This window comes from Macadamia integrifolia, chromosome 8 (genome assembly GCF_013358625.1).
Source record: "Macadamia integrifolia cultivar HAES 741 chromosome 8, SCU_Mint_v3, whole genome shotgun sequence".
Classification (NCBI taxonomy): domain Eukaryota; kingdom Viridiplantae; phylum Streptophyta; class Magnoliopsida; order Proteales; family Proteaceae; genus Macadamia; species Macadamia integrifolia.
Genome location: NC_056564.1, coordinates 20399550 through 20425896, shown reverse-complemented (window position 1 = coordinate 20425896; position 26347 = coordinate 20399550). Strand labels below are relative to the sequence as shown.

The window sequence follows — 26347 nt, the reverse complement described above, 5'->3', positions numbered from 1 at the left end:
AAAAAAAAAAAAGATGTTAGGATTCTTTTCCTCAATCAATGATACCCAAATATGCTCAAATGGCATATAGAAGCCATTAAAAAAAAATAAGAAATCTTTGTTTAAAAAATATCTAAGAGAAGTATATCCACCCTATATTCTACCCATGTACAGAGGCACTCATCCTGGTCTGAAAAGCCCACATGGGCTAAAGACAAAGCAAGGAAGCCCATTACAAGCAAAGGCAACCAAGTCAATTCCAGGTAGGGTTCCACACATGGTTCGAGAACTCGAGCAAAACATGCGCATGTTTCGCAGGTATCTCCAGGGGTCGAAACGAAAACTCTGGTGATTTTAAAAAATACCTGTTTCAACCAAGTTTCCAATGTTTCGACCTAAACATGGGAAATTTCAACCCGATTCGACCATTTGGGTTGAACCAAGTCCTATTTAAGTTGTTTGAAACAGAAACCATTCTCTGTTTCAGCAGATTTCGACCTTCTCTTGTGCCTTTTTTTTCCCAAGTGTGGGAAACTTGCGAAAATAGTGGGGATTTTCATTTTTTGACTACCAAACTTGAATCTAAGGGTGATTAGTGCTTCCTCTACACAAGAAAGGCATCTTGGACAAAAAAGCTAAGTCCCAACTTCCCAAAAAAACATTTTTCTTATATAATATGTTAGTAAATATGGTAGAATTATGTAATTTTTGTATATGTTGCTTAGAAGGATCCAATCTACACATTCACTGGGGCCGAATTTTTTTTTTGCATGTTATTTATTTATTTTTAAAAAATTTTTAAAATGCATTTACCTACAACATTTTTTTGAAAAAAAAAAAAGGTTAATAGTTTGTCTTTGGTGTTCAATTTAATATATGTTGAACACCATCAGCCGATCTACAACTTGATGGTTTCAGCTTTTTTATTTCGAAAATTCATTAAATATATTCTGAAATTATTTTATAAATGTAAATAATTACGAAAATTTGTCTATTATGGTTTGAAAATTTAAGAAATTTATTGAGTGTATTACAAATGCATTTACAATCATGTTTGTAAACTAATGTGATGTTTCTTAATTACTTATTATCTATTAATTAAATAATTATTTTTAAAATATCTTTAAATAGGTAAAAAATATAATGCTTTGTTAGGAATTTGCAATTATCTTTAATTGTTCTTATGAGTCATTATGGATGCATATATGTTTCTAATTGGTCTCTTTTTTGTTTGAACAGTGTTTGTAGGAAGATTTTAAATGTTGCATAATGACTGAAAGAGGTGGGGACATTGCATGGCTGCTTGGGAGACCCCTATCAGTTGATAAGAGGAAGTCACAATGTAATTATTGCCAGAAAAAAAATCATGTTTGGTGGGGCCACAAGATTAAAGTGGCAACTAGCAGGTGGGGACAGGAATGTGTTGGGCTGCCCTAATGTATCCAATGAGGTCAAGAGGAGCATGTTGGAGCATTTAAAATGAGGGTAGAGGAAGGAGAAGAGGGCAATTAGGGATGAATACCATGATGTTTGTCGTGAGTCATTGCCAAAGTTGGGGGAGCAAGATTATGACAGTGAGGAACCTGACTTGGATGATGTACAAACAGCACAAGAGGCTGAACAATTGAGGAGGACTTTTGTAGCAAGCAGAGCCTGGCTTCATATTGATGAGGAAAGACGGGTATAGAGGGCTAGGGGAGCTAGTTCATCTCAAGCAGTTGAAGAAGACCCTGAGCCAGAGAGGAGGAGGAGGTTGAGACATAGAGAGCCAGATGTTCCATTGAGGAGGTCCCAGAGTGTGAGGGACCAAGCCCCACCCCCACCACCATCTCGTAACCGTAATGTTGATGTTTTCCCATCTGATCCTGCACCGTATTGAAGGCAAGACTTGAGACAGTTAAAATTGAAGCAAGTGTGGACCAATGTTAAGGAGGCAGTGGGGATGGCTTTCTCCAAATGGGTTCTCTATCATAGCATTAACGTGACCACAGGGTCATATTACCAAACCATGCTGGATGAGATTGGTAGGGCTGGTCCAAGTGTGAATGGGCCAACAGCTTATGAGATGTACAATGTATATTTGACAAAGCAAAAGAAAGAGTTGGTAGATTACATTGCGGATCTGAAGCCAATGTGGGAGAATTATGGGGTGACCGTGATGTGTGATACATGGACTGGACCCACTAGACAGTCCATCATCAATTTCATGGTGAATTGTGATGGAAGGACAATCTTCCTAAAGTCAGTTGACGCATCCAGTGAGAAGAAAGATGCAAAATACATCTACAACCTCTGGAAAGAGGTGGTAAAGGATGTTGGGGTCAAAAATGTGGTATAGATTGTCACTGATAATGGGAGCAACTTCAAGAAAGCTGGGGAAAAGCTAATGAACAATCGAAGTTACCATCTATTTTGGACTCCCTATGCAGCCCATTGTATAGATCTCATGTTAAAAGACATGGGAAGTTTGAAGATTGTAAGAAGTGTGGTAGAGAAAGCGAGGCAGGTGACCACATATGTGTACAACCATAAGTTTGTTTTGAACTTGTTAAGAACAAAATGTGGTGGGGACTTGGTTAGGCCAGGATTGACAAGGTTCGCGACGAATTATATCGCCTTGAAGAGCTTTGAGACGAAGAAGTCTGGATTGAGATCCATGTTTGCTTCTGAGCAGTGGTTTAATTGGAATGGATCTAACTCCCAGGGAGGAAAAGCAACCCAAGCCACTATTTCTAGTGAAAAATTCTGGGAGGATCTCAAGAAAGTGGTGAAAATATTAGATCCAATTGTTAGCGTGTTGAAGTTGGTTGACTCATAGAAGAAACTCACCTTACCAATCATATGGCAGCCATTGAAATGATGAAGATGGAGGTAGAAACGGTGTACCGAAAGGGTAACAAGAAGTACCTTGCCATAATCAAGGACCGCTGGGAGAGGTAGGTCACGCATCCTCTACATAAGGCTGGTTAGTTTTACTTTATTCACCTTACTTGAACTTGTTAATACTGACATATACTTTTGCTTACCCAATATTCACCTTAACTATTTTCAGCCTACCTAAACCCCAAGTATCAAGACAAGCATAGGCTTGGCTTGAGAAATGATCTCATAGATGCAGTTCACACCGTGGTGGAGAAGATTGAGTCAAACCCAACCGCCCTGAATATAATCAACACGGAGGTGAGTATTGAAGTTATTAATTGATGCAATTATTAACCTAGGATATGAACATTAAGTTGCTAACATTAGTACCGACATACAGATGAAAGCCTTTAGGGATGGAACTGGGAGTTTTGGCTGTGCAATGGTTGTTGCGGGTCAAGATACCACTACTGCTGGTTGGTCCAATGACCTTGTTATTTTCTTTCATATTCAGCTATGCACCATCATAGAAACCCACCTAATAGTCTCTCATTGTTTTATGCAGCATAATGGTGGGTGCAATATGGAAGAGACTCACCCAACTTGTCCAAAGTAGCAATTAAAGTGTTATCTCAGACATGTTCTGCCATTGGATGTGAGCGCAATTGGAGTACTTTCAACCTCATACACTCCAAGAGACGGAACAAATTGGGTGTCGCATGGCTGTCGGACTTGGTCTATGTGCACTATAATATGAGATTGAAAGAAGAGCACATACACCTTGGCATGGAGAATGATACTACCCCAATCAAGCTTGCCGATATCTTCCAATTTGAGTCAGATTATAAAGATCCCCTTTATGAGTGGGTTAGAGATCGAGGTGCGCCACTTTTAGATGAGGCTGATGGTCAGCCTAGCAGTCAAATTGCTTCAGGAATGGGTGTTGATGTGGAAGAATATATGTCAGAAGAGGGGAGAATTCACGTTGAGTCACCACGTCCATTTGAGGCCCCCCTGGTGCTGGAATTGAAGACGAGTATCAGTCCCTTGACCAGACACAAGGTATGATGATGTTGGTGATGAGGATGGTGGGTATGATGTCGGTGATAGATTAGCTGCCATACGAGCTGAAGAGGATAGATTAGCTGCCATGCAAAGTGACACGGTTCCATAACCATCTCCGGTCAGATTCACAGGGGAGACTGAGTTCACACATGCCACGTAAGATGAACATCATGGTTCACGAGAATAGAGAGGCTATAGTAGAAGACCACGCAAAAGGTTCGGGCCTCATGATGAGGCAATTAGGATGGGTCAAAGCATGGATATATATAGTTTGTCTGCCACAATGGAATCCATGAGTTTGGGACAGGGTGGAGGATCTAGGCATTGGCGTGCACCAAAATTCATTGACTCGAGCCCTAGTTCAGTACATCATGGTGATAGTGGCTTTGAGAGCGTAGGATCAACTACATCGCATTATAGGTATCCGGCACAGTATGGTGTATATGCCAATGGACCATCCTTCGAGAGCATAGGTTCATTTAGATATTGTAGTGGTTATAGACAATATGGTGAATCTTCTTCCTCATTCGAACAGGAGGTTCTACAGGTGGTGGGTCATCTTTTGTTGACAGTATCTTTGGGTATCCATCCCAACTTTCTGTGCCATACCCACAAGGGGCACAACCTATGATTGTGACTAACCCATTCCCTAGGTTGGGATACCTAGCTAATGTTGATGACGAATCTTATATATAAGCGGTGAGAGACAACCAAGACAATTGGCCCCAGAACATGTCATGGGATGCATATGTCTCTCATTCAGAGGAGCGGCTATGACATTTGCAGTGGAACGCAGCTCGTGGGATGGAACCGCCTAGACACTCTACTTGGAACTGAGTCACTACTTTTGAGTGTTGAGTAATTGAGTCACTACTGTTCAGTGTTGATACATAATTGTTAATGATGTAATATTTTTATCTATTTTGAATCATTTGAATTATGTCTTATGTTTTGATGTAGATTGTAGACCATATATAGTCATTATGTAGTAAAGTTTTAGAATTTATGCCAACATGTCAGCGTGATGATTATCGAACATTTGGTTCACCACACAAGTAAGACTTTATGTGTTTTTTTATGAAACTAATGATGTGAATGTGTTAGAAATGTTTAAAATAGGCTGTACAAAAAAATCAGACAAAAAAAAACATTGTTTGGGGGTCAAAACCTAAGTTTCCACCATATTGGAAAAATTTCCCTAGTATCCTCGAAATTTCCCAAGTTTCGACTGAAATTTCGATCTCCCAAGAGGTCGAAACCCGATACCGTGAACCTTAGTTCCACAGACCCTAACAAAATTTCTCATCTCTTCATCTTCTCAACCGCTAAGAGAGCACTGCCGTAAAGAGGGCAGCCACGGCAACGGGCACTGGCCTTGTGGAAGGCCATGGCCAAGCAGGCAGTTGGCCTATCTGAGGTGACAACACGACAGTGGGGTGCCAGCCTTATGTAGGGCAACAATGAAGCAACTACCAGCCTAGCACAGTTGGAGGCTTGACAGGCTGCTAGCCATGCAGTAGGCAGCAAATTAGCAAGCTGAGTGAGCCAGGTTCTTCATGCGGGTGGCTGACCTTGCACAGCGATTGGTGAGAGAGCAAGCCAATGGGACTGGAGGCGACGAAGCTGCTGGCCGAGAGGGAAACCATACGAACCTATAGACAGGGGGATGGTGACCTATACGGCCTAGTGGCCAAGTCGCAACTCCAACCGAGATGATGCTCCAACAAAGGATGAAGAAGCAGCGAAAGGGAGGTAAGGAGGAAGAAAAGAGAGGGAGAGAGGGGCAAAATGAAGAAGAGGAGAAAGAGAGAGCAGTTAGTGTTGGGTCAATTTAAGTTGTTAGTCCTTGTCTTCTTAGAAGACAAGTTCTTTAAAGTTTGTTTCCATTTTATGTTTTAGAAAGTTATGTAGTATGATGTCAGTTGGGAGCTTTCCTATTTGGGAAACTTCTAAATGGTTTGATTGTATTCCCCCCGTTATTCCTCACTATAAATAAAGCATAGGAGGCTCATTAAGCCCCACAATACACAAAATAGCTGTTGCTGCTGCTGAGATGTGCTGTGTGTTTGACCATAGTTGTAGTTGAAGGACTGGTGTCTGATCTAGTGATTCCTTGCGGTGGGAAGCCCATGTTGATCTCTTTTCTCTATTATTATCTTCTTCTCCTCAAGCTATACAAGTTATTATTGCTGCTTCAATCATCCCATGTATTTAGATCTTGTTTATTTCTCTGTTGTGCTCAGAAATTCAAGAATTACTTGGGGCCTGCATGATAACCATTTTGTTTCTCTATTTCTCATTTTTTTTTTGGGAACAAAAAAAGATTAAAAATCCGTTTGCTAACGCTGGTTCATTTTTTTATTCCTAGGAATGAACCAGGACCAAAAGGTTGTTGGCAAGCTCGGTCTCTCCGATGAGATGTCAATAGTTTGAGATGATGTTTGAGTGGTTTAGTTCATCCAATGTAGGTGGTTCGGATATCCGGGCCAAAAACTGGTATTTTGGGCTTAATTCCAGTCGATGGCATTTTCGGCATTGAAGATGAATTTTTTGGAAGATGGATCCTGCATGGCTCTTTGCGGGCCTAAAAAATGCTTTCCAATGCACCCAGTTTCATCCCGTTTCGACATCAGATGAAGAAGTAACAGCTCCCGCAATGTTCAGGGGAATTTTGGTCTTTCTGCTTGGCAGAGTCTGTTGATGGGGTGCTCTGGAAGTTTGTACAGCTTCGAGTTGTGGTGCATACCCTTTTCATTTCGGCTCAATCTAAATCCGTATGAGAGAGTTATGGAGTTTTCCGTGGAACCAATCTGGAAAATCAAAATTTTGGTTTGGAATTTGCTCTCCGGTCGGCTTGGATTTTCATCATTTTTTTTTTTTTTGAAAAATGAGGGGCCCCTGTGTAATTTTGGAAAATTCCGATCAAAGGGTGAAAGGGACTTTCGGGCTGACATATGTTCTTCAGACCGGAAGGGGGGCCTGAAGTAATTAGAAGGAATATGGAAGCTTCAGCCAATGGGAGTTCGACAACATTCTATGGATGACATCAGCATGCCAGCCACTTATGTCAGCGCCCTTTCCGATCCAACAATCAAGATTAAAGATCTGTTATGTGCATCGTATGGCCCAGATCTAAGGCACCCATTAAGAATTGATTTGACGGCTGAGATGCACCCCAGACCCCCACATGCTACCAGCGCACCCTAAGCCACCCTAACAGATTCCTTTTGGGGGCTTTCCCATTGGCCTAACTTCAAATTGCCATAACTTTTGATCCACAATGCCAAATTGGTCCATTCAAGTTGCTACTTTCTTATTTTTTCGTGCTCTACTCATTGGAAGCCCTAGAATTGAGTTTAGAGTTGAAGAAACCCACAGATTTCAGAGAGGACATGCTCCCTTGGTTGGTTGTCCATGGAATGCGTATTGTTGCTTGATGGAGGTTGTTCCTCCTCCATAATGGTGGTTTGTAAAGGTAGCTGAAGAGCTTTGATGGTTCATTGATTCCAAACCAAAAGAAAAGAGAAAAAAGAGAAGTTGGCCCCTTGTGTGCATTAAAGTGTAAGATGACATGGGAGAGGCTTTGTGAGTGTAATGCTTGTGTTGCTCACTTGAAGATTTAAGTCCCCTACCCTAAAGGGAAGTTGAAGATTCCAACCTGCAGAGACAGTGCTTTGCCATTATTGTCAATGATGTTTGCCATTACTATCTATGATGATGTATGATTGCTAGTAGTAGGAATTTATGATTGAGAATGCATGCTAGCCTAAGCTAGATTGTAAGGCAATTTGAATAAGCTCATCATTATTGCTTTATCTCTGAAAAAGTGTTTAGTGGGTGCTAAACATCAGGGGTGGGTACTCCCTTACAATGGGTGCTGGTATCTGTGTCGGCACCGTGTGTGCCTTCTCAACTATTTGTTGAGAAAACTGGGTGTGGGTGCTCTCAACTATAGCTACAGTTATAGTAGTGTAAGTAGGGATGAAGCCTTTACAAAAGCTACTCCTGGGACGTAGGCATAATTGCTGAACGTCGTAAAATCCCTATGTTGTGCATGTGGATTTACTATTTATATTGTACTGCTTAAAAATGCGTGGTATGTGGAATGGGAGTGCACAATTAGAAGTGTCTATGAGAGGTTGAGTGCAAACAAGTTCGACTCTCACTAGACACACCTTGGGCCACTCACACGGGGGTATTTAGTACTCTTTACTGCTTTCAGTGGAAGTTGAATGGTTCTCATTCAACCCCAGTATGACCCGATCCATGCAGTTGTGGGGTCAGTATGGGCCCGCGGGACTAGTCAGGCCAAAGGCCTAGATACCCGTCGTTAGCAAAAAAAAAAAAAGAGTGGGCATACGATTGTGTGCTAGGAGGTACCATGTTTGCAGATATTGCCTAGTCAACGTACACGTCAGATCAAGGAAAGGAAATTGGATTCACTTATTCACCCTCTCAGTGATTGTCAGGTTACAACACACACCACCAGCACTCTTACACTGCCACCACCACCACTACCTATGCCCAAAATTTTAGGTATTGAATGGCATTTTGTAAATTTATACAAGTTCCATATACAAAAATTAATATGCGCTTGACAAACGCATTTCTATTTCTTTTTTAGCCCAGAAATAGAAATCACTACACGTTATCAAACACATTTTTTTGCCTAGAAATATGGCCTAGAAACAGAAATACAAGAAGCCATTTCTAGATAGAAATTTAGCCCAGAAACATAATGGTTATCGTGTAGGCCCTTGGGCTCCAATCCATATCATTCTAGGGCAGACCTTTCTTCAGCTTATGCTGATCTTTTGATCAAAGCTTCCCCTCACCCAGGGACCCACTTGATCCTTCTGACTTGTGGTTGAAGAGTTATAGCAGGTCACCATATTTTTGTCTTCTAGTGACCTACACTGTCCAGACTCCAGAACTGATATCAATAGGTTAGCCTTCGTTCCTATGGATTCCTTTGATAATGTTTCATGGTTGTGAGTTGGTTTAGACCTATTACTGTCCCAGATTAAGTCCTTTACATCAGTAGGCTGATCTGATGTCAGAAATCCTATGGGATCGACAGTCTTGACTTTCAGACCTGTCTTCTTTTTTTTTTGTCTGATCTGAATTATATAATTGGCACTTTGATTGCTGGTTGTTCTTTGATAGTATCCTGCAACTTCAGATTAGGTTGACTTGTCATCCTAGTTCTACATTATGAGGTATGCTCACATAAGTCTGTTTGGAGCTCTCTTCTTCTTCTTCTACTTTTTGTAGGAATTACTGTCCATGGCTACCACTCAAGTCCCATAATAGTACTTTGCTCCTCAGTTCCAATTCTTTCAATAATTTCTTTTATTATTTTAAACCCTAATCTAAAAATCTTTCTACCACTTCTTCCTTGCAGTTAGCCATCTGAACCCTCTTCCTTTTGGAGGTCTAAAGAAGAAACATTTCCTAAGCCTAAATATGCCACCTTTTAGGCAGGCAGGTTCTCAACAATTTTAAAATAGTTGCTACCTTCTAAATTCTTCTCTCGACTTTCATAATGAGTACTGTTGTAGATTAAAGTTTACAAGGAAAAATAAAAGTGAATGGCAAGAAACACAGCCAACTTTAAGGCCAAAGTTTCAGCAAGCCAAGCCAATTCCACTATCTTCCCAATTATCTTTTCCTTACTTAGTTTTCATGACTTGTCAATTAAAACTCTCATTCATGGGGATATTTGCGAGAAACCTGCATCCTTAAAATTTCAGGTTGAGAATAAAGTCTCAGCAAAGACTTGTAAGAGAGATGTAATCCACACCCTCAAAGTGTCAAAAAATTAGAGCTAAATATTCCATCTTCATTATCAAAAAAATGAATTATAATGCATGTTAGTGATGTGTGATCATTGAAATTGTGGAGGTCATTGAAGCCCCCCTAAGAAGAGAAACTACAATTTCGGAAAACAATTCGGTTTTATGCCAAGTAGATCCACGACGGAAGCTATTTACTAACTCAAGAGGCTCATGGAAAGTTTAGAGCACGCAAGAAGGATCTCCATATAGAAGCTTGACCCCTAGACTGGAGCAGTTTCAGTTCGTCTTTTGGCCCCTTCTTTCTCATGGACATTGTAATCGCTTTTCTATTGGATTGATTGGGAGAGTGGTTTGCAGATGATCTCTTTGTTTACGTATCTGTCTTCCTTCTCTGATTGCTTCTTGTTTTCCATCTGGTGGAAGGTTGATTTGGTTTGGTAATCAGATCTCTCTGCTCCCTTTTTCCAATTTGAATATGCCACTTTGTTTGAGAGTGACGGGTTGAGACCAATTTAGCTAGCGTATATAGAGGATCTAGCATGTGACAAAGACAAGCAAGTTACCCTTAACTGGTTGTCAGTTCCTCCACATTTGGATGGAAGTATATATTTTCAATCTGACAGTGATACAAATATATGGGATCAAACCTTCTCCCCATCTCAAAGAGGGCCTACACTTCTCTTTCCTAGTCAATCTTGCTCTTTGAAGTGGTTGTCAAATGTGAGGCGAAGAGCGATAGCGAAACCCTCACATTTTCAGTTTCTTCTTTCCAACTTCGAGAGTGACATGGATCCGACCAACCAAGGAACGTAGTTCTGTAGGCGTATTCTATTCCGCCTCTTGCCTTTTGAGAGTTCAACCTCCTCACTAACAAGCACTGCCTATTGGTATAAAAAATTCGGATCGGGCTATTTGCCTAATTTTGCAGCGCATACACTTGAGCAGTTGATTAGGGAATCAGGTACCTAGCCTAAAGTGAGCTTCACTCCCTTCGTCAGTCAACTCAGATAAGCAAGTAAAGAGGGATTTTTCACTACTAGCAGACAATGAACTTAAACAAGCCTGCTTTTTCAGAGTAGAGAAGCTTAAACAAATACTCGTTGCAACGGATATGTAATAGAAAGTTTTCAACTTCTTAGTCCCCGATTGAATCTCCCTGAAGATACGAAAGAACAAAAATACGGAAGTTCTTTTTTGTGTTTGTGGTGATAATGCCAAAATATCAAGTTGGCGCATTCGTATTTATGTTGATCGTTACAGGCCTTTTGAATTTTCTCTTTCCTATTTTATAGCCTCTATTAACCTAGAAAAAGCCTATGAGAGAGTCCCTAGATAGGTAATATGGCATGTGCTAAAAAAGAGAAGAATACCGAGTAAATATGTAGATATAATTAAAGAAATGTATGCAGATGCAGTGACTAGTGTGAGAACCGTTTTGGTGGGGGGGGGGGAGTAGTGAATTCCTACTTACAATTGGACAACATCAAGGAACAACTTCAAGCACCTACTTGTCTATGCTTATCATATATGATTAAACCAGGGACATTCAAAATGAGATTCTGTGACATAAGCTCTTTGTTGATGATATTGTGTTGGTGGACAAGACAAAAGTTGGGATTAACGCTAAGTTGGAGAAATGGAGCTCAACCTTGGAATCAAGTGGTTTTAAACTAAGTAGAACGATACGATGTGCAACTTTAGTCACACTACGATGGATAATGATATTGTGATGATTGAGGGGAAAGAGGTACCACAAAGTGTTCATTTTTAGTATTTGGGGTCAATCATAAATAAAGTAGGTGATACAAAGGACAATGTTTCACAAAGGATTAAAGTGGGATGGATAAAGTGGAGAAGCATCTGGGGTATTCTGTGACAGACGTATTCCTATAACGCATGAAGGAAAGTTCTATAGGATAGTCCTTAGCCGGCTATGATATACTAGGTAGAATGCTTGGCAGTTAAGAAGTGTCATACCGATAAGCTATATGTAGCAAAGATGAAGATGTTGAGATGGATGTGTGGAAAAACTAGGAAGGGTAAAGTAAGGAATGATCATATTATGGCTGATTTGGCAGTTGCCCCGATTCATGATAAGCTCCGAGAAAGTCATATGAGGTGGTATGACCATGTTTAATGAAGGCCTAGAGATGCGCCACTATGGAGAAGTGATCTGATTTAGATTGAAGGACCTAAAAGAGCTAGGGGAAGGCCGAAAATGACCATAGGAGAAGTAGTGAGGAAAGGCAGGCATAGTTTAGGTCTTGTCCCAAGTATAACCTCGAATAAACCCGATTGGAGGGCTAGAATGTATATAGCCAACCCCTTTTAGGTGAGTTTTTTTACCAATTTTTACATCTTCTTTCTTTTACTGTCTTTGATCGGATCCATGTAGCCGACCCCATTTAATTAGGATAAGGCTGAGTAGTTGTTGTAAGTGATGGTGTGATATTTTGATGCCATAACGGATAAGACAAGATGAATCATTGTTGTTAGATTAAGTAAGAAAGAAAAAAAAAATAGTTCTTCACTCCAAGTCAAGCCAAGCTAATGAAATTCACCAAACTAGTCTGTAATAAATGACTCGATTCATTTATACTGCACTCATTATGAAAGGCACAAAAGTAGTTTTCATCAAAAAATTGATTAAAGGAGCCAAAGAACCCCTACTAGCTTTTGTCATCCATGGATAATTCCACCAATTTTCTAAAATGTTTCAGCATTAACATTCAACCAAAAAAAAGAACAAACTTTCTTCCCCATGAATCTGCTTTCAGCCGATACAAACCCAATCCAAATTAACTTAGCTAAAACTACAAAATGAATAGCAGACTCATACCTGAAGCCAAAAATTACTAAAGCACAAAAAGATTGAATCCCCCTTCCAAGTCCTAGCTTGAGCCCTCCTCTTTCCCTTTGTTCCCACCGGACCCTGTGCTTGCAACTGCATCTGTCACCAGAGCCATTGGCCTATTCTCAATAACCTCATCAATCAAACCGAACTCTTTTGCCTCTTCCGGCGACATGAACATGTCCCTCTCCATGGACAGCCCAATTTTCTCAAGATCCTGCCCAGTATGTTTCACATACAACATATTCAACCTCTCCCTCAGCTTGAGAATCTCCTTAGCCTGAATTGCTATATCACTAGCTTGCCCACTTACCCCACCAGAGGGCTGATGGATCATAACCCTAGCATTAGGTAACGCTCGTCTCTCACCCTTTGCACCAGCCGTCAATAGCAGAGAACCCATCGAAGCAGCTTGCCCAATACAAAGAGTACTCACCGGAGATCGAATGTACTGCATCGTGTCGTAGATCGCAAGGCCGGCGGTAACAACACCCCCGGGAGAATTGATGTACATGTTGATGGGTTTCGATGGATTCTCGGATTCAAGAAACAGAAGCTGAGCAACCACTACAGAGGCCGTATCATCGGCTATCGTACCGTTGATGCAGACGATACGCTCTTTCAGGAGACGAGAGAAGATGTCGTAAGCTCGTTCGCCCCTTGAGGTGTGTTCGATCACCATGGGTATCAGCCCATAAGACCGCTTCGCCATGAATGGAGAAGAGGAGAGCTGAGTAATTGCAGATAGAGATGGTTTTCTGCTAGAGATTCGGCTCCACATAGCTAACGAGGGTTCTCTCGGAGGAGAAGAATTGCTAGGGTTTAAGAGAAAACAAAACCTCAAGGGAATTCAAATCCTCCTGTTTTCCTGTTGCAGAACTAGAGAGATTTAGACTTTAGGAACAGTTAACCATAGAAGCGCAAAATGGATTCATTGGGGCTAATCGCACGTTGCAATGAACGGTCGGATTTTAACCCGAAAACACAAATGAAGCGTCGGAAAATTTTATTTTATTTTATTATAAGAAAAGACTGGGCGACGCCAGGGTATTCAACATGTGTCCATCTCTTTCCCAACATCTTGATTTTCTCCGATTCTTAATCTTTTAATTCTTGATCAATTCTCTTTGTGTTACACCTGTACATTTTCAATATCCAATGATTATAGAAGTCTTTTTGAAATTTAAATTCATTTTAACTCCTCAAATGCCTTGAACTTCTATAATTGTTCAATTTTGAAAATGTTTAGATATCACATGCACCGAGAGAATTACACAAGAATAAATTGAAGAGAACTAAATCCCTTTTTCCCCATCCACTAGAAATATGGCCTAAACGCAATATGGCCTCTACAACCATACATGGGGAGGGATGAAATGACCGTCGATCCCCATGAAAAACAAAAATCCCTTCACTATTGATACTTATGCATGTACTTCCAACAGTCCCCACATTGATAGAGGGTCACACTACCTCTTAGGGAACATCTCCCCTTTTCAATTTATGAACAAAAAAATTAGAACCATCTTGCTGTGCACTGGTAAGATGATGCTCAAAACTGCCACTTTCACAAATATAAGATAGAAATAGGAAACCCCCATTAGGTAGGGTGTCAATTGGTTGGACCAGGCTAATCTCAATCAGGCTTGATTGGGCTTGACCATTTTGAAGCCTTGTAGTATGATAAACTGGTTATCTAATCGGGCTTATATTAGGCCGGCATGGTACGGTTTATATTTGATTGGTCAAGTTTGGTCTTTGATCGAACTTTCTCTTTCAGGCTTTAATCGGGTTGTAAATAGGCTATAAACAGACAATGACTAAAAACATGTTTTAATGTGTCTATGCGATAAATCCTCTAACCCCCAATCATCTAGCCTAAGATCCCCCCCCCCCCCAATTTTGTTTTTATATAAAAAGCATGACATAACATTATGTATCTTTAGTTTACGAGCATTGGTGGTAGAACGAGAATTTCATGTTATGATTAAAGGGTAAGGCTAAGCCATGCTTATAATCAGTTGGTCTAGTTGTGCGGCAGGCAAGCAAGGGCCTTGCATCAGGAACGATTGATTATAATCAGGCCAGACTAAAGCCCAACACACTTATTAATCAGATCAAATCAGTTTGGACTTTAAACGGTCAGGCATGAATGACACCCCTACCATCAGGTAACTTCTGAAAGTAATCAAGAGTTAAAAGGTGGATCATCATTGTAAGACAAATTCATTGGTTCAAATGGGGATAAAGCGGTCACAAGTCCATTTGTTAATCAATTAATTAATTGTCATCATATTAGGTTTAGCCTTCACGAAAAATAGCTGCATTAAGGGCCATCCAAACAAGGTAAAAAGTGATAATAAGAACCAAAAGAAGAATATGAAACATATTTCAACAGGAAAGAATCTAAGATGAAGGATTTAACCAAGTCACAAATGGGCATATGCTCCCTTGACCTTGATGAAAACCAAAAGCTTGTGTTTGTGGATTCAATCATGTTTTGCCAAGAAAGGCAATTGTGGGGGAGGTGATGGCTCAAGGCATTTGTAAGGTGCTCTTCCACTCAGAATGTCTGGTACTAATCAAATGCCTGGTGAGGGGTCCACCATCATTTTCGATAACAAGTCTTGTGTTGACAAGGTTTGAGACTTTGGGTCTTGCTTCATTTTTCATTAGGTAAAAGTATAAAACACTAAATGATTATTGAGGAAGTGGTAAGAGATATATAATTGATAAGATAGGATTCTAGTATGATTGTGGATAGGTCTATGTGGAGGATAAAGGCTCATGTAGCTGACCCCTTTTAGGGGATGTTCTTGGAATGTTGTTTCTAGTTTTACTGTTAAAACATGTCTCTTGTATCACCTATTACTTCCTGTCACAACTCTTTTATTTTATTTTCTTTTGCTTAGTTGAAAATATTGGATCATTGTAGCGGATCTCATTTAGTTGAGATGTTGGGATAAGACTATGATTGTTGTCATTATAGAGCTCTAAATGTTTGAGCCCACTCTATTTGTAAATGGGCTTTAAATTACCATCATTTGGGTATTGGAAGTCCTCTTTCTGGAGGAAGTTGTTAAGATTGTATCTATTTTGCTTGATGAGAATTAATAAACTTTATTTTGCATTATGAAAGGCACTAGGGGTTAATTTAGGGCATTTTTTGTGGTGGTTTTTTGGAGTTATTCTCTCGTGTTATTACTTTTGTTTGAGATCCAATAACCCCATGGACTTGATATAAGGGTAAAATGTCTTGTATTCTGTCGTAGTTTAATCTACCGATGATTTTTTCTAGTATTTTCTGTATCATTTTTAGGATTGCATTACTACACTTGATTGGCGTCGAAGCATAGACTTGGCATTTGAGTTTTTACACAACAAGGGAGATGTTCCATATAAAATTACAATTTTTTTCTTTTTGACTAGAAAATATACAAATTATTTGACACCTTAAGGATGGTGTCAATCAGAATATCTCATAAAAAAAAAACATTCGTGTACAGAAGTTGTCGTTCAGCAATCTCAATGTCAAATATTGGCATAATGTTTGGGCCGGGTTAATCCAATCAGGGCCAGGTAGGCCAACCTAAACACCATGGTTTAATTTGCAAATTAGCCTGACCAAGAGGTTGGACTTTTGTTGGAGTGAACTGGACTGGAAAAAAGGTTGAGATAGTGGACACTGGTCCTGGGCTTGGTTGGGCTAGAAACTTACCCCAACCGGCTGAGGTTCCTTGCAAAATGAAGCACTTTCTTGAAGTTTCTCTAAGGGTATTCTGCTTATGTTTCCATGTTAGCTGGAAACATATGAAAATAACCTTCACTGTTTGGTTGCAAAGAACTTAAAGGGAAGGGAAATAAAAATTTTCAATATATATATATATTGTAATTATTCCATATTATTATATTACGGACTCGAAATCATTCCATATTGAAACTATAAAAATTCATTTTACTTTACATCTAAATACCTTGAATTTGAAAAGCAAAATTGAAAGTACATCTAAAATGCATCATTACCATAATTATATTTATACAATAATGTTGAGCAATGAATACAAAGTTTTCTTTTATAGGTATGCAAATTTTCATTTTCCTTTTCTTTAATTTCCCTTACAACCAAAGGAAGCCTTTTGCTTTTGTTTCTGTGTCTACCATTTATGGAAAATTGATTATCTATGCCAGTAACCCAACTCCGACTAATACCAATACATTTCCTTCAAGCTTTTCTCTAGTCAGGGGCCTCACGGCTTGGAATGCCTTTCTCTTTTTCATAATATGTGAGTTTGAAGTAGAATCTTTTGCCACAAGCACCTCTTTCTATGTTAGTGTTATTCGCACAGTCTCATAAAGGGCCCATCAGGCTCAATTCCAATTGTTTCTACAAGGGTTGTCCCATCTTAATGAAAGTGAAAATGATATACCATAATTAGGACATCATGGCAAGTGCCCTCATGAAAGGGGTAAGTGGGCGGATTCAAACCAAGTTTAGGTTTCATCTAATTGAATCCTGTGAAATCCATTCTTTCTTTTATTGAATTTCCTTTTCTTTAATTTTCTTTACAAACAAACAAAGCCTTTCATAGATTTCATATGTGAAAGGGCCCTGAAGATCTTCTATAAGAGAGAGAGAGAGAGAGAGAGAGAGAGAGAGAGAGAGAGAGAGGCTCTTTTCGTCTACACAGTGGTGCGGGTTCGAGTCTTGAGAACTAGCCTATGCATAAAGGGGGTAAAGCTGTCTATCCATATACCCTCCCAAATCCCTGCTTAAGTACGGAAAATCTTTGTGCACTGGGTAACGGCTTCTTTTTTTTTTTTTTTAGAGAGAGAAAGATAGAAAGAGAGAAAGAGAGAGAGAAGGATTGTTGAATCTTGTTGACAATACATGAAAAGGGATGTTCTAGGATGGTCTTAGACAGGCCAAATGTACCAAATATTCCGGTCCTGATAGAAGGTGGTTGCTGGGCATTTAAAGTGATCATGAGCTCCAAATTCTCAAAAACGACTATGACATTTTATAATTTCATTTGGCCGGCCAAAACATCTGGTGCACAATGGGTGAGCAAAGCCAACTACAAAACAATCCAACTATAAATCAGAAAGCATAACCATCTTATTTATTACATTCATTTCTATATCTCCAAAATCTAAGGTTTTGATGAACAAATGTAATTGTTGGGATGGAAATTTAATTTTCCATCTGTTTCTTGTTTTTTTTGGTGGAAATTTTCCATCTGTTTCATTATCTACAAATCTAGCTTCGTTTGGTTGAAAAGGAAAGTGAAATTAATTTAAAAATATATATATATATATATATATATTTATTTATAAAGGGTATACAACATTACAACCCCTCCTGATATGTATTATTTTTTTTATTATTTTTTCAAGTAAGAAAATAATGATTAAAAAGTAAATGTTAGAGGGTGTGGAGCACTGAACCTGACTTGCTCTTAGAACCTTCTCCCTTATATAATATATATATACAACTCTTATTGTATTTGATAATTATATTTTTGAAATATAATATTTATTTTACTTCTTAAATAAAATAAAATTAATTACTAAGTAATGATATAAAATATAAGAACAAGAGATCAACATGCTATGGAGAGAGAGAGAGAGTCTCCAATGCTAAGCAAAAAGGTGCACGAGATGGGGGTGCCACATAATTTATATATAAATGTAGTATACATGTCAGAGAGGAGAGAGTGTGTGAAAGGATGTGCATGATACAACAAAATGATTATCATTTAATTTTTTTCAAAATTAATAGTCATATTTTGAAGATTTTTTTTTAAAGAATATTTTGAATTTAGAATACACAATCATTTGAGAAATTAATTACAAAATTTCTTATTTTATTATTGATTTGATCGGTGCATGCTTTCTCTATTTCACCCTTTATTCTTTATCACTTTAAATTTCTAAAAATATTTATTTGAGTTTGATTCTTTATCTTGTCTTTTTAACCATAAAAGATCTCCTTCGTTGATTACCCAATCAGGAAATGTTTCTCTCGCAAGTCAGTAGTCTTAAATATATAGGGCATCTTTTGGATGTGCAAGAAATCAAACTTTATAAACCATCTTCATTTTATTACAATATGAATTAATCTTTCCATAATATTTTCAATAGAGATGTCAAACTTTATAACTCATCTTGATTGTATAACAATATAAATTAATATTTCCATTGTATTTTAAATAATCAAATACATTTTTTTTTTCACTTAGCTGATCATAGGACATATTATTCTCTCTCTCTCTCTCTCTCTCTCTCTAAAACGATATCTCTATATCTCTTATTGAGGAAGGAGAGAGATAGACCTAAGGAGTATAGTCATGGACCACACTCCCAAATAAAAAACATAATCTCATAATATTTTTCATAATAATAGTGTGACCAACATCACACACACACACATATATATATATATATATATATAACCCTCCTAAACCTCTAATCTCTTACCCATTGTTTAAATGCATAGCTCTTATTTATTTATCAAAAAACATATTTTTCTTATTTAATTAACTCGTGCTATCCACGAGGAAGTAGGAACATACAATATCAATCCTTTTTTTTTTTTTTTTTTAAGATATAATAATCCATCTAATTCTTAAACTACCGATGCCTTATATGCCACTTATCAAAATAATCTATGCAAAAAACCTTGGTTCTCTAACTTTGTCCAAAGTCCAGTCTATTTTTAATTATGAAATTGAACTTAAAAGTGATAAAAAAAATTCTATTGTTTGTCTTTAATTGGCACATAGTTAAAAATCTAACAACTATATTGATGGACATCTTTGGGATAAAAATAAATAAATAAAATCTTTTTTACTTACAAAATGATGGACTACAAGATATCAAACTGTCAACACAATCGTGATTAGATATCTTTCTTTTGATATTCACCCAATATTCGTATATTAGATTATTTATCAAACATTTCATTCATTCACCGATAAAAATCATATATTGAGGACAATTGCTTAGCCTAATAAGTAGAACATGATGTGATAAAACCTAATCTTATTAGGAGGTATCAGGTTCAAGCTCATGGTTTTCCCCTCTCCTCCCCCATTATGTAGGTACCGATTAGATAAAAAAAAATCTAGTTCAAGATATACGTATATATAAACTTGTATTTGCGTTTGTAATTATCCTTCCAATCTATACATCATGTGAAAATAATATGAGTAAAATGTTCACTTTTGTCCCTAGTTGAGAACAATTCAAGGTATTAACCCTAGAACAACCAAATAAATGCAAATTAATTAATGTTATTTTTTCACAATTTTTTTTTTAAATATTTAAATTGGGTTTGATGGATACCGTATAAAGGCAAATTAAAAAGTGTAAGTAGGACATCAAATGGTGTGTTAACTCTTTATTCATATCACAGACACTTATAATGAGTCAGGAAAATGACATCAACACTAGATCTCCGTTCATATGTTTCTACAATTCTGCCATAGAACGGCTAGCTTTGTTGAACACCAAATTTTATGACTATTTTGTCTATTTACCTTTTCTTATGTGTTATATTTCAGTTTAACTGCTTTATATATGGCATAAAAAACATGTCAATTCTTAATAAAACTTTTAACATTCAAGAATAAATTCAATATATAATGGCTATATGATTGAGTTTGGATATAAAAAGCTTCAATTCTTTTCTTTTATTTCCCTTGGGTAGAAATTGGTTCAATTCCTTTCAATGATCACAACTTTTAGATCAATCCATTATTAATCTCTCAATGAAAATGCATATAAAAAAATTTACTAAATGATGAGCCATATAATTGATATAAGTTATAAAAACTAATACATAAATACATGCCTAGATGATGCTATATGTAACAAATGAGCTTAACTTAATTCATTCATGTATGAAAAACGTGGGCTACGATATCTATCTCTCTCTCTCTCTCTCTCTCTCTCTTATAAGAAGGTGAAAGCGATAGACCTAAAGAGCATTGACGTAGACCACAACCAGACAAAAAACATCACCTTATAACATTTTTACATAATAACGTAACAGATAACCCTAGCTTCTAACCACCTCTTAATCCACTTCCACCAAAAAAATTAAAAATTCCTCTATTCTTATATCCATTATTTAAATACATAGCTACCCAAACACACTTATGAAGTTTCCTTATTATTTTCTTGAATTGATTGGCGGCACATTGATGATTTCCACGAGGAAGTAGAAACGTAAAATAATCTATCTAATTCCACAATCCATGCAAAAGAAAAAATGGCCCTCTATGCCCAAAGTCCAAACATTATCTCTTAATTTTATATTACAAAAATTGAATTAAAAAATTAAAAAAAAAAATCTTTTAATAGGTCACACGTTAAAAAATCAAACAACCCAAACTGACGGGCATTTCCACAAGAAAAAAAAAACAAATAAATAAAAGTCTATGTTTCACTTGATGGTCTACCAATATCTTCTAGAATCTATACCTTTACATAATTAGCCCCTTTATTGCCCCAAATTTACAGAAAAAAACCCAAACAAAAGAAAATTTGTGTCACGTGCTCATCTTAGCTGCCACTATGGAGATTGGCTAACATGAACGCCAACGCCGGCGCCGGCATGCCGGTGATTCCTCTCTAACCATCCTTCTAAGATCACCTTCTTCTTGTACGCTTCCGAATTAAAATCCGGTAATTCAGAAATCGGTCCATTTGCGGCGGCGCCGTCGTCGGATTTGGTGGCTATAAGGCGAGGGACGGCATAAAACCACAATGAAGTGCAAAGGATTGCACACACGCGACCACATATCAACAATAAGGCTAGAGCCACCACCAAGACTAACAACCCAGCCATCGGATCAAACTTTCCGGTAGGTGATTTCCCCTGTGATGCAGGTTTTTTTGCCTGAGTTTTAAAACTTCCGACGAGGGCCGTCAGTTTCCGGCCATTGAAAGATATGGGTGGCAGTGATTGGCAGTTCATTAGAAGCTTACTACGATTTGGATTGTGAATTGGTGAAGTGGATTGGCTGCCGGAATTTGGAGGTTCAATTTTCCGGCCAATGACTATTGACTTTGGAGACGTGTCAGATATTGCATCCACTTTGGCACGATACTCGAGGATGGTGTTGTGAAAGTTTCCTTGCTTTTCCTGTAACCATAAGGATTTGGCAATGAGAATCGAAATGTCAATGAAGCAAAGCTAAGTTAAGCTAAGCCAAGGTAAGCCGAAAGATTAGGAGCTGATTGGTCAATAGGTCCATAATATCGGGTTTTCGCACAACAATCATTCACGTATGAGATGAACCACATATATGGAATTCATCACATAGCTTTTTCTTGTGTGGGATCCATTCTGTATAAGAATAATTTTCGTATGAGAACCTAATACACTCTCATCAAAGAGGGTAGTGCCATAAAGCATTAGTGAGGGTTTTGTGTTTCTCTCTAGATTTTTTTTTTCTTGTTATGTGAGTCTCTCTCTCGTTAATTTCTCTCAAACACCCTTGGGTTGGAGATGATCCAAATCCAGAGAGTATGATTTGAGGAACTATAGTTGGATCGTTTTGATCGATCAAATCAGATCGATGAATTGATGGATTTTTATTTGATTTCTAGAGTCCATGCAAGGTCAATTTTGCTACCAAATGAGAGAGAGAGAGAGATTGATTTGGCATACCCAACACTATCAGTTCAAAGATATATTTTCCCTTTCAAATAATTAAACTTGGGAAAGGTTCTTAGTATGTGGAGGCCGCGATACCAATACATTCACTCTCTTTCCCCTTGACACTCTTGTTTCCCTAATAAAGATTCATTTCCTCTACAGGGGTGGAGAACACACTCCTTCCTCGCAACCCATGGATGATGTGAGTGAGATAGGGTGGGGTAGTTACCTATAGGGGAGGTGATGTGGACTCCCCTGACCACCCTATTAATGAATTGTCAAATTCTTCCTCATTGGTGGGCTAATTCTTTCCCTCATCTGAGAACCCTCTCCCTCGTACTTAACGACGTCCTGAATCAAACATAAATACTCTGTTTGGCCTCTTTAATTTTCATGTATAATTAATAGACTTAAACCACTACCTAATTCTAAGCACACACCTATTAGTAATCAAATGGGGAGAATTATTAAAGGAATTAAGCTTATACTGAATAGCTCATGAACTAGCTGAGCTAAACCACTAAGATTCATATAAAATGTCATACAAAAGCTGAAAGAAGACATGCAAGCACGGCCAGAGCTCTTCAATTCTATTCGTTTTTTCTTTTTCTCTTTCATATTAATTAATGTTTGTTAAACCCTAATTACTAACTATCTTCAATTCAATATCATCTTTTAACCAAAATTGGAGGATTGATTAAAGGAGTAGTGTGAGAAACTGTTTGAATCCAGAAGAAGACAAGTACTTAAGGCCGGACAATCTTATCCATAATTCTGTTTCCTTAATGCTCAATTATGAAACCCTAACCACAAGTGACTACCTAATCAAATTTCAAAGGCACACCTGGTGTACAAGACTCTGCCACTACATGATTACGAAGTCGTAATGGAACAATCTTACTATTGTGCCCAGTTGTATCCTCTTAGCTTATGAAATATTTCAAGTAATGATAAGTTGATTATACATACCTTCTTAGCTTTTTGAATCTCACTCTGATCTATCACAACAGTTTTTTCCGGGTTCTTCTCTACAATTGTCGATTTCCAGTCAACGATGTCACCGGAATCTCGTTGTTGGAGCTCTTTGTTATTAGAAGAATCAACAGGAACAGTCTTGGTAGCTGATTTCTTGATCCGGAGCCTTGACCATGAAAACCAGCTGAGACTCTTTTTCCGGCCACGGGACTTGAAACCTTCCGGTGGGTTTTTCTCATACGGCTCCGTGACTCCAACGGAAGTTCCAAAACAAGCAGTGAAGGATAAACAAGAGGGGTTGGTGCTGTTTCTTCTTCTACTTCTGGGTTTGGAGTTAAGGGAAGAAGTTGCTTCAACCGTTTCGGCCATGGAAGGAGAGAAGAAGAAGAAAGGTTGAGAAGTTCCTCAGCATGGGGTGGAATTTGGAGGTGTGTAGACTTTGAAATGCGTAGTTGGGAATTTGGAATTGTGGAATTTGTATTTCTTCTTCGTTACTTCATTGTCTCTCCTTGGAGGAAGAGAAAATTTGAAGGTTTTAAAATGGTAGAGAGAGAGAGAGAGAGAGAGAGAGAGAGAGAGAGAGGGTTTAATTAATGAAAGCATACGGATTAGGTTGGGGACGACTCTTGACTGGCGCGGCCAGGTCGTGACTAGTGACGACTTCTTCACACGTTTTAACCGTTTAGTTGGAATTTTGGGCTATTCCCGTGTTTGGTTGGTATGAAATTGGAATTGAGAGACGGAGATGTTAAAATAGAGAAGAAATGAGAAAAATAATTCCAGGTCATCAGTTTTTATTTTTTAGTAGAATAGGTCATGAGTCCTTACGGTAGAGACCGGGGGAGAGGGAGTCCTTTGGCTGCACATGAACTAGGGGGTCTAATGAACTCTTCCTTTTCAAGATTATTCAGTTTTATGTGCTCGAGATGTGATGGAATTAGAAAGTGAAATCAACGCTCATTAGTTGTTTGGCCTCTGTTTAGACATAGAGGGTACTGAAATGACACCTCCACCTCTCATGAGTCCTTACGGTAGAGATCGGGGGGAAAGGGAGTCCTTTGGCTGCACATGAACTAGGGGGTCCTAATGAACTCTTCCTTTTCAAGATTATCCAGTTTTCTGTGCTCGAGATGTGATGGAATTAGAGAAAGTGAAATCAACGCTCATTAGTTGCTTGGCCTCTGTTTAGACATAGAGGGTAGTGAAATAACACCTCCACCTCTATCAAAATTGAACAAATCCACTCTTTTGTTGAAGTTCATGTGCGTCTCTTTATTGGTCCCCATGCAGTACAAGCCGCGTGATTTGGAGTGCTCATTTTCCCTTAAATATAAACAATAAGATGAGAAGAGCTCATAGCCTCACACCTCAATAAATAAATAAAAGAGTTAAGGATTTATAAATGTTTGTTTGAAAAGTATTGGTCTCCCCTCCATCGGGAAGCTTAAGAGTTAAGACAGAACAAGCGTGGGATCCAAGGTTATGAATCTTGATTCTCCAATCAGGATTTTGACACCAATCCGATTGAACGAATTTGCCCTTATTTATTTTTTAAATTGATTTGTATTACCTTTTACTCTTGGTTTGTACTGATGGATCGATATAGAATAAGTCTTGATCGATACTATTCCAAACCGAACAAATTCTCCAATCCTGATTTGAAATTACAAACCAAGGCAGGAACACCTATCATTGAGGAATGTTATTGGCTCGTGCAGTTTCCATGCTTTTGTTGAAATGAGCTTTCATTTGGTTAATGCTATGTTTGTATGTTAGGAATTAGAATTGAGAGTTGGAAACATGAAGCCTCAAAAAGGGGTGGTTAAGAAAAAATATTATGGGTTTGAGACTCTACGTGTTTTTACTTTTCTCATATATATATATATTTGGATAAAAAGAAGTTTGGAAGACAGCATGACCCTATGCTTAGACAAAGGGGGTGAAGAAACCACCCTTCCCCCATGAAATGCGAAATTTTCTTTATAATTGATGCTTCTACACGTGCTCTAGTTGGCCCCTGAGCCAATAATGCTGCCATTCAAGGAATTCTTTTATTCTTCTTTTTTTCCCCCTAATCCATTTGTTCCGGTGGAAAATTTTACATAGTCAATAATCAAATACAATGCTTTGCGCAATCAAAACTCCTTTTCACGGATAACAGTAGCCTAATCTAAAGAATTCTGTCACTTACTACTGAAGTTTATGTACAAGTATAATAGATCCTTCTCATCAACAAGAATTTTCAAGTCCAGTTAAACATTCAAAGGAAAAAGAAAAAAAAAACTGGAATAGGCAAAAGATACGAACTTACATTTTTATAGATCGAAAAATTGCATAAAGACTTTAAGGGGGTCGATGTATTTCTACGCAATGGCGTCGGGAGACCCAGGAACAGGAGAAATAGCGCCGCGAGAGCTAGGAATGGGATCAATTCTTCTGGGAGGCCTAGAAACGGGGTTAATGCTTCCAAGAGTGCCAAAAATGGGTGCAGTTCCTACCTTCGAGTAAAGAGATTTCTCCCTTATAGTGTAAACCAAAGCAGCAGCAACCACAACCACAACTAGAAATGGGTGTAGCTCCTCCTTCCCTACGATGAAAAGGAGATCGGCTCTGAGATGATAAAGGAGAAGAGAGCAGATATGCTCTGAGATGAGAAGGAGAGAAGGAGTCCACCGGTGATCGGCAGGGAAGAGGGAAGGAGCAGATGAAGAATGAGTCTCAAACCCGATAGCTTTTCCAAGTTGTTTTACCGACAAATTTTAAGGTAAAATTTCCATCCAATTTATCAGAAAAAGGTATCCTTATTGCAAAATTTTACCAGATGAAAATTTTCCAACCTAGGAAACAAACAGAAAAAAAAAAAAGATTTTACAAAGAAAATTTTCAAAAACAAATGGAGCCTAAAGAAATGATATTACCATTTGAGCAAGTGTCCCAAAAGGTCATAGGTTCAGCTCTGCCAATTCCACCTTCTCCCCCTTCCCCCTTTTCACTCTCTAGTTGTAGTCAAAGTCTCATTGACCATTGTTAGATAAATTGAAAAAAAAAAAGAAGAAATTTCCGTTTGGTAATGCTGCATTTGGATGTAAAGAAATTGGAATTGGGAAAGCAGACCCAAAGCTGGAGAAAGGGAGAAAAGGTAAAGAGGGAAAA

General features: G+C 38.3%; 2 protein-coding genes across 2 annotated transcripts in view; both read right to left on the bottom strand.

Moving 5' to 3' along the window:
- LOC122087123 (ATP-dependent Clp protease proteolytic subunit) overlaps positions 1 to 13475 on the bottom strand; it is a 16443-nt gene extending 2968 nt beyond the window's left edge. The window contains exon 1 of the mRNA XM_042656127.1: positions 12544 to 13475. Coding sequence (XP_042512061.1) covers positions 12596 to 13336 — 741 coding nt within the window. The 5' untranslated portion in view covers positions 13337 to 13475 and the 3' untranslated portion in view covers positions 12544 to 12595. The remainder of the gene's footprint in view (positions 1 to 12543) is intronic.
- A 7361-nt stretch (positions 13476 to 20836) lies between these two features.
- LOC122087609 (uncharacterized protein At5g23160-like) lies at positions 20837 to 23737 on the bottom strand. The gene is made up of 2 exons (XM_042656804.1): positions 23189 to 23737; positions 20837 to 21703 (listed from the first exon to the last, which is right to left on the bottom strand). The coding sequence occupies exons 1-2, from the start codon at positions 23561 to 23563 to the stop codon at positions 21131 to 21133; spliced, it is 948 nt and encodes a 315-aa protein (XP_042512738.1). The 5' UTR covers positions 23564 to 23737; the 3' UTR covers positions 20837 to 21130.
- Between the last annotated feature and the right edge of the window lie 2610 nt (positions 23738 to 26347).

Coding starts and splice junctions, on each gene's coding strand:
- LOC122087609 (XM_042656804.1), bottom strand. CDS start 23,563: ATGGCCGAAACGGTTGAAGCAACTTCTTCCCTTAACTCCAAACCCAGA. Junction 21,704..23,188: donor AGATTCAAAAAGCTAAGAAG/GTATGTATAATC, acceptor TTATGGTTACAG/GAAAAGCAAGGAAACTTTCA.